A 12,767-nucleotide genomic window follows, 5' to 3' on the forward strand; every position below is an offset into this window, starting at 1 on the left:
AACTCCTACCTTTTCCTTCTTCAACAAAAAAGGGGGAGTAGATTGTTGGGTGTGGTGTTGACTGAGATTGTTGGCAGTCTTTGTTCAAAACAATGTTATTGTTTCTTTGGTGGTGTGTTGTTTTTGGTTTTTGTTGCAGGAAGGAAAAGATTAAGGGGGAGATTGTTAGAGTCAATGTTGACTCCGATAATGTTGGGACCAATGTTGATAACATACGTATTTTCAATGTTGGGTGGAATGTTGATAACATTCATGGTGTCAACATTTCTGGGATTCAACCAACATTTCGGAGTCTGCCTTGACTCCATACTTTGACTCTCCATTGGTAATTGTATATATTTAATCTTTACCTTCCTTTCACGTTTTATTATTCTTTGGTTGTGGAATAAAGGTTTTATGCTTGTTGACCACGTTTTTAATAAGTGAAAAGGTGGTTTATCATGGTCCAAAGTAGTGGGCTGTTAGTTCCTATTTTTCAGGACCCATGATCTCTCAACCAACATTCCAGACTGGTCGACTGGCAGTTTTCGGAGGTGGATTGCGGCGGTTATAGGAAGCTTCTGGAAGTGGGAAGTGGAGGAAACTAACCACGACATGAAGGTCTATAAAAGCAGCAAGAAGCCTCATTCATCCTTACGTTTTGGGAGTGCGTTTTCACCGACCTAACATTCGTTCACAACCAACTCGTCACTTTTGTCTTGCTGCAAACATGACACCAGTTCTTCAAACCTTGCTTTGACGGAGGAGTCTTAGGCAGCCAATCTGTAAAGGCTTACTCTGTATTGACGGGAGGTCAAGGGTAAGGGTTGAAGATCGAGGACATTGGAGCGTAGCAGACTGCTTTGTTCGAGTAACATTTGTTATTCGACTGTTTTGGTTTTCTGTGTTGATTCAACACTTTAGTGCAGATTCTAGATAGGTAGATTTATCTTAGGCAGTCAATCTGTAAAGATAGATCTCCAGAGAGATCTGAATTTGTACTTTGTATTGTTGATGATCATAGTGAATTTAGCCATGAGGCACTCACGGGTTATTTATAATCCGTGAAAAAAGTATTTATGTGTGTTATTACTTTCCGCTGCATGTTGGTTACAATGTTATTAACATTCTGTTGATAACATTGCATCCAACATTACTCTTTTCTTTACACAGTTTTACTTTGTTGGTAATTTGGGGCACTAAATTCTTTCACATAGTCATTTACATTAACTTCTAATTTTCTCATAAAGGATGTCTAACTTCAATATTATGACATTAGCTTAAATTTTTCTAAGAATATCATAGAAGAATGTTATTGATGGGTGTAGAAATGTACGAGAATGTAGGAACCGAGGCAAGAGTTGGACTCTTTCTCAGTAAGACAAAATTGCCCCACACAGTACACACGGTTCGATGACAAATGTCCCCAAGATACAACGGTTTTAATGAGTACGAGACCTTGTACTAGGAACTCGAACTTCCAGCGAACTACTGAATACTCGGGACTTGAGTATGAACTAGAAGAGAGAATGAGTAAAATAATTATCTGAATTAATTTTTTGGTGTCTCTAAAGCGAAGTACAAAATGCGCCTACAAAGCGCCCATTGCGACAAGTGCGACGTGCACGTGCTCGGCCTCGGAAGGTGCTTCGCACCTTCCTCGTAGGAATTTGAGTTTTAGCCTTAAAAGGCTAAGTCAAAACCCACTTGGGTGCACCATATGGTCCACCATAGAGAAGCACACTTAATTGTCCCTTTATGGTGGAGAGCACTTTATAAATAGCTTTCAACTTCCTTATTTTTCCAATGTGGGATGACACTCCACATTTCCATTTTCAATGGCTATCTTTTGGCATTTAATTACTCATTCAATTCTTAATAGATTTGAACAAGTAAATATACCAAATTAATCTACTCAAAATGTAGATTCCAAATATGCCATTTAATTCCATTAATTACAAAGTAATTATGGACTAATTAATCCATTTATTCCAACAAAGAACACCTTAAATCTGTCATGGTATAATCAAAAGCTCCTATATGTTCTTGTTGACTAGTGAACTAACTTTGCATTTCTATGTCGGTATGTCAGATTTTTGCTCAACCAGGATTCGGTAGGACAGGATTTGATCTCCCCGCAAAGGTTTCAAATATCAAGATTATACTTGATGGTGGTGAAAAGGTTACCTTTGTGAGGCCTGAGGGATATTTTTTATTGTATATTACAATTTTGGTGATTTTGCTCAACATTCACTTTGCATTTCTAAAATACAGGTTGATCTCTAAGGTTTTTGGCATGCGTAGTTGGATGATGATGATGACAACGATGAAACATTGGATAGTGAAAATCCCATTCCGACGATAGAACGCCGTAAACCAAAAAACAAAAGACAGATACGCATACCAAAGAACACTTTTAGTATAGAACATTAATCTAGTCAAGGAACATTTTTGTGTAGAAAAACTTTAGTAGTTGTGGATTGTTCATTGAAATCAAGCATTTCCTGAAGTGAAATAATATATCAGACTATTGTTGTTGCTTAACTCTCCCTTATCTTTCAAAGTTTAAATGATTTTGTTTTTTGTTGTTTTAATGCAATGCTGATAGTTACGCGCCTTTATTTATTGATTCAGTTTTAAAGCATCTACCACCAATCAAACATATATTAAATTCATTGGAGAAAGTTAGATTCCAGAATCTCCAATATTATTTCAACTATAATTCCTCTTCAGACTTCAGTAGTAATTCCAGAAGGACCAATAAGTATTAAGTTTGTGCACCAATCACTCAATCAACGGTTGTCCATTGAATCAGAGTTCAACCTGTATTTTTTGCACATTGCTAATTCATCATAAGTTGAAGTATTTATTTTATATGATGTTACTGTTTACCAAACACAGTCCAAAACTGTTGGTATCCAGTAGCACTAAAACATGCCATGGTTTAGATGTGACTACAATATATGATAAGTTAATTTAGCAAAGTTGGATATAAGCTAATAAACCAATAGTTCTGAATCAAAACTAAAGTCAATACATGTATTTTGTGCATCCACACATTCATAGAAATATTACTCATAGCAACATACCAAAACCAACAAAATTAAAAAATTCATGGACATAAGGACCACTTGTAATCTGCGAAAGACACCAATGTTGTAAAATTGTTGGACAAAGCAATTATCTAAATGGATCCAAGCAAAAATAATGAAGGCAAATTCTCAACCTACTTAATGCAAGCTCCATAAGAAATCATTAACGAAGACCTATAGTTCTATTAAGCGAATTCTTTCAAATCTAGGCAGAAAAAGAAGATTAAAACAATTAATAAACTGTTTTAACCAGAAACTTCATCTCAAGTGGCTCATGTTTTCAGGATTTAGCTCCTCAAGCGTCGAATATGACTCCCGATGATCTGATGTTAAGGAATCATATCTCTCATCATTATTAACATCACCAAGATAGGCTTCTTTATTTAAACTATTCCTCTCTTGCAAGTTATTTGCTCCAAAATCGAAATTGAGTGGTTGTTGAGCCTACAACATCAACAACAATAAAGTAATGGCGTACATAAATAGCATGAATTCCAAGTAGTAAGAAGTGCCAGCACCAACTGTTATTTTAATAATTTATAATGAAAAGCACTTATAAAAATTAGATATTGATAACAACTTTTCATAAATAAAACACTTACCAATAGAAGTTTAGTCATGCTCATTGAAAAAGGTAATCCACCAACATTTTGTTGATTTGAACTTGTACCAAACTCCTAGCATCAATACATAGAGAAGCGATTATAGATAAATTGATATCTAACACAAATACTGATGTAACTAAAACTAACCTCAATTGTGTTGAGACTTTGATAAGGTATATCAGAAACACTGGAAATAGTGGTCAAATTTTCTTCTACGCCCTATCCCATAAATACAAGAAAAATATATAAAGAGCTTCAATACATTTAAAAAAAATATATAAAACTAAATAAATTCAAACAAAAGTAACCTCGAGATTGGTAGATAATAACGGAGTTGAAGTTGTGATGTTGGTCAAAGGTTGGCCTTTTCTCCTACTTGCTTTCCTTTTTCCCTTATTTTTTTCTAAGCCACGTTTAAACCTCTTGCTTGAAGTGGTCTTACTCTTAGACTTTATACCTTTGGCTCCAAGAGTGATTTACAACTCGTCCGCATTCAACGATAAATTCCTGCAAGCTGTTCTTTGGTCTAACTCTTCACCTCCATCAACCATATCAAACTTCTTTAAGATACCATCTTTAACAATTTTATAAGTATATTCGTTCTCTGATGCTTTTGTAACCAACTGAACATACAACCCACACAACTCTTTGTACCACATATTTTGAAGTAATTTGGGATCCATCTCTGTCACATTGATATTTGCATCTCCAGCGAATCCAATTTTTGCTTTTCGCGTCCATCTTTTCAGGATGTATTCATTTGGGATTTTCTTAATATTGTGCATCCCGAATACTTTCAAACTATGAGAACATAAAATCCAGCAAACACAAATTTTCTACAGCTACAATTAATTTTTTCACTAGATAAATCAAATGTAACTATATAGTGATGGCTCTCCCTGTTAGGAGTAATTTTATATTTTGCTAGTAATTCTCCATTTTCGAAACATTCCAAGCTGGAATCATGAGATTTATACCACTCATGCTCAAATATTTTGTATACCTCTGGGGTATAAATACTAACTGCATGCTTCAAAATCTCAATTGGATACGACAAACATGGAAGGCGTGTGTTTGCTTTAAAATCAGCTTTTGCTTCTTCGAACCGACGATCTTCAAGCAGCCTTTCGAAATGATTAAAAAAGTCTAAGAACTTATGCTTGTAGTTGACATACCTCTTCACAACACTGTTCATGCTCTCACTTCTTTGAGTGGTAGTCATATCAGCACAAAAGGTTTCGCGTCTATATACTAAGGCCCATTTCTCCTTTAGATTAAACATACGCCTCAACTAATCATTATCTTCAAGTGAATACTTCTTCAACATCTCACCTCATGCTGCAATAAACTCATCTTCTTCTTCAAAATCATACACACATGCCCCAAAGTCTTTAGAAAAATCCTTGAATTTAGAAAAAATACCACTTAAATGGATTGCAGCATTCTGAAAAATGTGTCAAAGACACAAACGATGATGATTTTCAGGCCATATATAAGTTAATGCCTTAGCCATTGCTGCATCTTGATCCGTAAGAATAGTTTTCGGCTTCTTCTCACACATAGCTCTAGTAAATGTATCAAACAAGCATTCAAATGTTGAAGACGTTTCATCAGACATCAATGCAGCACCAAAAATCACAGTCTGCTTGTGATGATTCACGCCTACAAATGGTGCAATAGGACGACCTTCATTGTTCTTCTTATAAGTTGTATCAAAGCAAATCACATCACCGAAATTTGAGTAATCTGTTATCATATTCGCATCAGACCAAAAAATATTGGCTATCAAGTCATCTTCATCAACTTGAATGGCATAGAAGAAGTTTGGATCATTAAATTGCATCTTTTGCAAATATTCTAATATTCCTCCTGTATCCCCTATCCTGGTCTCTCTCGTTCTTTTAGATCTCAAATAATTCTTATAATCTTGAGGAATGAAACCTAAATTCTCGCTCCCTCCTACTTGTCTCACCATAAGATCATGAGAGGCTTTAGGTGTGATGGCTAGGGGTGAGCATCGGTTCGGTTCGGTGCAAAACCGAACCAAAAACTCAAAACCGAAAACCGAACCGATGGTTAAAATTGGAACCGAACCGCACCAATTGGGGGTCCGAAACCGAACCGAAACCAAACCGATAAAACCATCGGTTTCGGTTCGGTTCACCGAACCGAACGATGCAATTTTTTTTATTTTATTTTTTTCGAAAATACCAATTAAAAATTGTAAAATAATGTAAAATACACAAATTCAAATGTCAAATCCCCACAACACGAACATGATAAAATAATTAGGGTTTTAGTTTTAGGTTAAAAAATTAGAAAAATAATTATATGTTATAAAATAATTATATATAATAAAATATTAATATGTATCGGTTCGGTCGGTTTAAAATCGAACCAAAAAATGGAAACCGACACCAAATCGAAAATTTTCGGTTTTTACTTTTCAAAACCGAACCGAAAACCGAACCAATAGAATTGGGACCGAACCGCACCAATCCAGTTCGGTTCGGTTCGGTTTTTAGTGTCGGTTCGGTTTCTGCTCACCCCTAGTGATGGCCACATCATTCGCCATTTGAATTTGCATTGCTGCACAAGAAGTTATGTTTCTGTGACTTCTATGTAAGTGTGTTTTGTGCGGACTTGAAATATAATGATTATGATCTTCAACAAATTGAACCACACAAAACTTTCCAGCTACTCGGCTACTAACTTTCAATTTAGCTTGACAACCAGATCTTGTTTCCGGGCAAGCGTTGCTGACATATATATCACACTTATCATTTGTCCTTTTTTCCTTCAGCACTACAACAAAAAAACCTTCTCAATTAATGAACCGGATTTGTCCTTATGGCTTCTGCTTCTTCTGATACTAAAACCCACGTGCTTCGAATAGTTTAAATAAAACCCATAAGCATCCTTCTTCAGTGTCAAAGCACATACCAACCTTTGGCTTATCTTCCTCAGTTCTTGAACTTGTAAAATTGACTAGTTGATTTTCATTGCTGTCCCCAACCATATCACTGACATGATCATTATGTCTTTCATTAACATCTTCAAAATTCAAATGACGAGAAGATGATCCAATATCCATAGCAATATTTTCTTTGGTCCGAAAACAGAGTAAACTAATAACAAACTTAATTTTCAAGACAAAATGAATAAACATTTAAAGTAAATGAATCTAAAAAAAAGGTAAAAGAATCTAAGAATATAAATAGCATAAGAAATCAGGAAACATTCTTTAGGTATTTTCTAGTAAAAAAGTTACGATATAAACTAGAAAATTGGTACTTTGGTAATAATTAGCTTCCAGTTTTCTAGACTGATTAATACACGTCTAAACTAACAAAAATTCAATGTACCAACATTATTAATTTATAGAGGTTTCACTAGACCATTAGTACTTTTTTACATGCATCAGAGACTAAATTTTCCATAACATCTATATGGAACATATAATACATGGCTAATGGAACATATAATAATTAATAAATACATGGCTGATGGAGCAGATTACAATTTTCCATAACATGGCTAATGGAACAGATAACAATTTTCCAGAATGATTAATACATGGCTAATAATTAATAAATGCCACAGAGGGACCAAAGTAGCAACCTAGGTGTAGAGAAACTAAATTTTCCATAACATCTAAATGCTACAAACTAAATGAAAGTTCATATGTAACTGAGATACTAAACATGCAGTAATCGTAATAAACATTCAAAGTAAAAAGAAACTAAAAAAATTCTATATTGCAGAGTCACAAGCTAGGAGAAACATTCTTTCAAGCATATACAAATGTATACACTAACTAAGATTTTACTTGAATCAACACTATAAAAGAAAAAAAATATATATGAATATATTGATCAACTACACAATATAAGAAAAGAAATCTCACAAGAGTGATTGTCTTTGTTCACACAACTGATCGAGTGTTAGAAATGGATATTGGGCCCATTCCTCCCTTAAAAAGCCTTATAAGGGAGAGGGTTGCCTCACCATATAAAGTGGCTCATGCCACTATCTCCAATCCAATGTGGGACACTTCAATACACCCCCCGCACGCGCAGCGTGGACTATCCCAAACGCCATCTGTTGACAACGATATTGGGGAGGGCCCATCATTGGATTGGGTTGGCTCTGATACCATGTTAGAAATGGATATTGGGCCCATTCCTCCCTTAAAAGGCCTTATAAGGGAGAGGGTTGCCTCACCATATAAAGTGGCTCATGCCACTATCTCCAATCCAATGTGGGACACTTCAATATCGAGTGTGGCAGCAAACCAACACTAGCGTCCCTCGGCTGTGTGCACTGCTTCTTGGTTTCCAGGTCTGTCGTCGTGCCCGTCCGCAGGCAAAGGAACGGATTTGTAAGCACAGAATTCTGTCACGAGCCTTTCGTCGAACAGTTGGTGTGGCTCTTTGCGATGGACTTCGTGAGTAGTATGGGTTGAGAAAGAAAAAGAAATATGCAAGAGAATCAATTTGTGGCAAAGAAGAAAAACTTTGAGGCCACAGAATCAGACAATGTTGAGTATAATAGAAGTGTATAAAGTCATCGATTTGTGGCTTTGTGAAGAAGATAATATTACAGCAAGAGAAAACTTTTTCATGGATATCCATTTATAATATTGCAGCAACGAATTCCGGATTTTACGATGGATGAATCAAAATTTCCAAATAATTCAGAAGAAGATTTGCTCTGAAGGAAAGAGAGAGAGATTTGATTTTCAGCGTGAAGCCGAGCCGTTAGTTGAGTTGTGAATATATTTGTATTTTGTGTATTATGAAGAAGAGTATCAAAACTACGTAGTTTTAATTGTGGCACACGATTTTGGTACAGAGGATCCGAAGCGTAATAGAAGATTACACTTACATGTGCTAGAAGCAGTGTAGAAGAAATGCTGAATATCCAGGAAAGATATCTCTCATCGTGAAACCACTTATTCCGACTGAAAAGACTAAGAAAATTTAACCGGCCATGGCGAAAGAAACGACTCTTGTATGCTACTGCTGATACAGACGATGTTTAATCAGAAACGAGAAGTGGCTTGAGAAAATAGAGCCTTAAAATCCTTGGTTGGTGTACCGGATCCCTCAGGCTTAGAGGCGAGATCAAGTGCTTTGAATTTCGCCTCCTCAATGCTTAGTGCCTGATAATTAATGTCGTCAAGAGCAGAATCAGCATATGAAGAACGTGAACAAGATATAATGTTGCTACCTGAATACAGGTTTCTGCAACATCAGCCCTCGCGATTGTCCTTGTTTCTGTCTCCAGAAGTTCATCATCCTTTCCAACGAGCAGCTCTCTTACACCGCCGTCTTTATCTTGCAAGCCTCCAGCCCTAGACCAACAGACTAAGAGATGAAGAATAACAAGAATACAAAGATCATTGTGACTTGAAAATGTGATTAAAAAAAAAGGGAAAATTGCATGTAAATACACAAATTTTGCTCAAAATTCATATTTGACGTCAAGTTAGGATTTTACAATTAAATACACCAACTTTGTAAGTTGTTCGATTTTGACGCCAATATCATTTTCCCCAAATTTTAAAATGATGTAGCTCCTACGTGGCTCGCCGGCACACACCTTTTAATTTGCCGGACAAATAACAAAACGAAATGAAATGAAATCCTAACTTCCGTCATTTTTTCCGATCATTGGAAATGAAATCGGCGTCAAAATTGAACAACTTACAAAGTTGGTGTATTTAATTATAAAATCCTAACTTCACGTCAAATATGGATTTTGAGCAAAGTTTGTGTATTTATATGCAATTTTCCCTAAAAAATTTCACATTCACTTTGGATGCATGCATCCCAGTAAGATAAGGTGGTTCATTCACTATAAATACTAAGCCCACGTTTGGCTGTGTGTTTTTAGAGATTGAAAAGGGAATCAAGTAATTGAATCCATTACTTGTTGTTTGGTTTGGATAATAAGATAATCATTACCCTTACTTGAGGGTAACTCAATCACTCAATTTGTTACCCCTCAAAATATAGGGGAAACAAAAGAAAGAGAATCCATTATTAATGATTCATTTCCATTGTTAAACCAAACACTCAATAAAAGTAATGGTTATTGTTACCATTCCACTCCTTTATTTGATTCCATTCTCTTTCCATTTCTCTACTTGAACCAAACGAGCACTAAGTGTGAATCTTTTCTAGGTGTAGAAAGAAAAAGTAAGCAATACCGAATTATGGTGTATGGTATTCCCGAGTCAGCCAGATATTGTTCGGCCTTTCTCTTCCAAACCTGCAAACCAAAGAGAGTAATTATTTATGAAAACATGAAATACTGCAGTCTACGAGTAACTAAGCGAACACTGTGTTTTAGAGTGCGAAGCCAAGAATGAACGAGTAGCAAAAACCTGGATTTCAACAATGAAGAAATCAATAAAAAAGAAGAAGAAGAAGAAGAAGAAGAAGAAGGTGATCAAGTTGCAGCTTAACAGAGAACGAACCAAGATATTTCCATTTCCTATGCTATTTAGAGGGTGATTTGGATTTGTTCCTCCCATCGATCCAACCAATACAATCTGCTTCACTCCAGCAGCTTTAGCTGTTCAACACATCACATCTTTATGAGAAATACAATAGGAAACAGTTAACTGAACAAATGAAGCATAAGCATAGGCCTGTACCAGCATCTATTTGGTTCTTTTGCCCAATCCAATCAACCTAGCATCGAACAAATGAGATCAGATGCCTAAACATTAGTGACTAGAACCATGAAATCTAGCAGCAACAACAGGTGAAAAGAGAAAACCTGCTCAGGAAATGCTCCATCTTCAAAATAGAATTCCGGCCTTCCACCTTGAGACAAGTCGAAGCCAGGTTTTATCTTTGGCACAGCACTAGTGAGAATTATAAGAGCATCAATCCCCTGGATAGCTGGAACCATGCTATCAGCATCATCTTACATCCCCAACGTAAACATCGTCTTCACCACCAATTTTCTCCTTGCTCTCGGGGGTTCGTACCAAACCCCTTGCAGTATACTGGTCTACCCTCTCCTTTAGTTTCTTGTAAACAATTTGGCCTGCAACCAAACAACGCATCACAAGGAACTATTAAGAAAATGAAATACCGTCCCATCTCACACCAAGATGTGAAAACTAAAACCAATTAAGTGACTGCAGCAAGCAAAACGAAGGATGGATGATAAAAAATTTGTTCGTTTTATACCTTTATATATTATGGTTTTGTTTTTTCCTCTGTTCTTATTTCTGTAGGGCTAATTCCATCAACTAAATCAATGGTAATTCATCGCTTTAACCTACATTCGCATAAATTAAACGGAGCAACACATTTTTGAAACAATACCCTTCGAAACCCCAAAAATCTCACAATCATCGCAAAATAAACAATCGTACAATTTAGCGGTTGAAGGATTAGATGATCAAACAATGTTCAGAATTGATTAATCATTTCAAGTAAATAGTAGATTAGCCAACAATACTTTTGTGTCTATCAATCATACCACTCCAAGCAAACGACTTTACAGCATGCTAAAACAAAATTCAAATCATGCGAAAAAAAATTCCAACATTGAAGCGCTGAGAGAGAGAGAGAGAGAGAGAGAGAGAGTTCGTCTAATACCAGTTCTACCGCCGGCGCCGGTAACAAGAACAGTGCTTTTGCTTGAGCCAGACATCGCCACCACCGAAATTCTCGCTCTTCGCGGCTGGGAAAATCGGAATGCGGAAGAATTGGGAAAAGCAACTCTAGAAATAGGGAATCTGTCGATAGGATTAAAGCTCCAGCATTTATGAGTGGCGGCTGAGGTGACTGCGAAACGTGCCATAACTGCTACTTCTCCGGCTAAACTCTACTAATACGTATTTCTGTCCATGCGGCGGCGGCCGCTGGTGATGAATATTGGAGACTCAGAATTTTACTTCCAGCAAATCGGAGTAGATTGCGGCAGCCTTGCTGATTTTCTTATCTGTTTTTAACAGTCATCTTATCTGAATCAACTACTGCATTTTTTCTTTTCTTTTTTCCTTTTATATATATATATATATATTGGGGAAACTACACTGGTACGGGTTTAAATTCCATTTTTAGGTTCGATTTTGCAAAAAAACAAATCAAATCCAATTTATACTCCCTCCTGCCCCAAAATAAGTTTCTCTTTGGAGACCGCACGAATTTTAAGGAAAAGTAGTAAAGTGTATTGATAGTGGAGAAAAATATGTTATAATTAGTATTGAGAGTGGTGAAAAGGTGAAAAGTAAGAATAAATAAAGTATTATTAGTGGTGGGATAGTTGTCCAAAAATGGAAAGAAAGAAATATGAACTTATTTGGGGACGTCCCAAAAAGGAAAAAGAGGAACTTATTTTCAGGGACGAATGGAGTATTTGATTTTAAAAAAAAACTCTAACTGAAATGGAAAAAAAAAATCTAACCGAATAAATCTAATCGTAAAATTAAACATTTTTAAAATAAAAACCGAACTAAATCAAAAAAATTGAAATAGTCCAAGAAAAATTGAAAAAAACAAAAAACCAAAGAAAGAAAATAAAAAATAACAAAAAGATAGAATTAAATTGTACTATATATAAGCATTATGTATATATATATGGAAAAGTTATATGGAAACACAAAGTTAGATGGAGAAATGAGACACAATCTGATTCGTTAGATCAATCTTGATCAAGAGCTGAGATTAAAAGTTAATATAATTAATATAATAATTTCTGACAATAAAATTGGTAAGATTATAGTATCCCTAAAATTACACACTTCCCTTTTTTCCTCTCTCTATATCTCTCTCTGTCTTTTCTTTTCCCTCTCTGCCTTCTCTCTCTATCTCTTCTTCTCCCTCTCTGCTGTGAACGCCCCCAACCAGCCCGCCTAGGGTTCGAATCCCGCAGCGCAGCGCCGCCTCAGTCAGCGGCCGCCTCACCACTGAAACGGCTTACGCCCGCCGTGACACCAACAACATTTTCCCCAAGATCTGTTGATGTTGCTGTCGGAAAAACGCGACCTGCCACGCTGCTGCCACCGCGATCCGCCACAAGCCCAAATCGGTGCCGCCGTCTACCTCCACACGACGCACAGCCG

General features: G+C 36.3%; 1 protein-coding gene across 1 annotated transcript; it reads right to left on the minus strand.

Annotated features, from left to right (window-relative positions):
* Window positions 1-8,440: 8,440 nt before the first annotated feature.
* LOC131016665 (uncharacterized protein At5g02240) lies at window positions 8,441-11,695 on the minus strand. Its single transcript, XM_057945369.1, is given in 8 exon segments — window positions 8,441-8,840; window positions 8,909-9,032; window positions 9,891-9,952; window positions 10,161-10,258; window positions 10,341-10,377; window positions 10,466-10,615; window positions 10,617-10,738; window positions 11,299-11,695. Coding segments are annotated over 8 exon segments (918 nt in total). The 5' UTR covers window positions 11,504-11,695; the 3' UTR covers window positions 8,441-8,720.
* Window positions 11,696-12,767: the final 1,072 nt, after the last annotated feature.

Source organism: Salvia miltiorrhiza, chromosome 3 (assembly GCF_028751815.1).
Source record: "Salvia miltiorrhiza cultivar Shanhuang (shh) chromosome 3, IMPLAD_Smil_shh, whole genome shotgun sequence".
In the NCBI taxonomy this organism is placed as follows: domain Eukaryota; kingdom Viridiplantae; phylum Streptophyta; class Magnoliopsida; order Lamiales; family Lamiaceae; genus Salvia; species Salvia miltiorrhiza.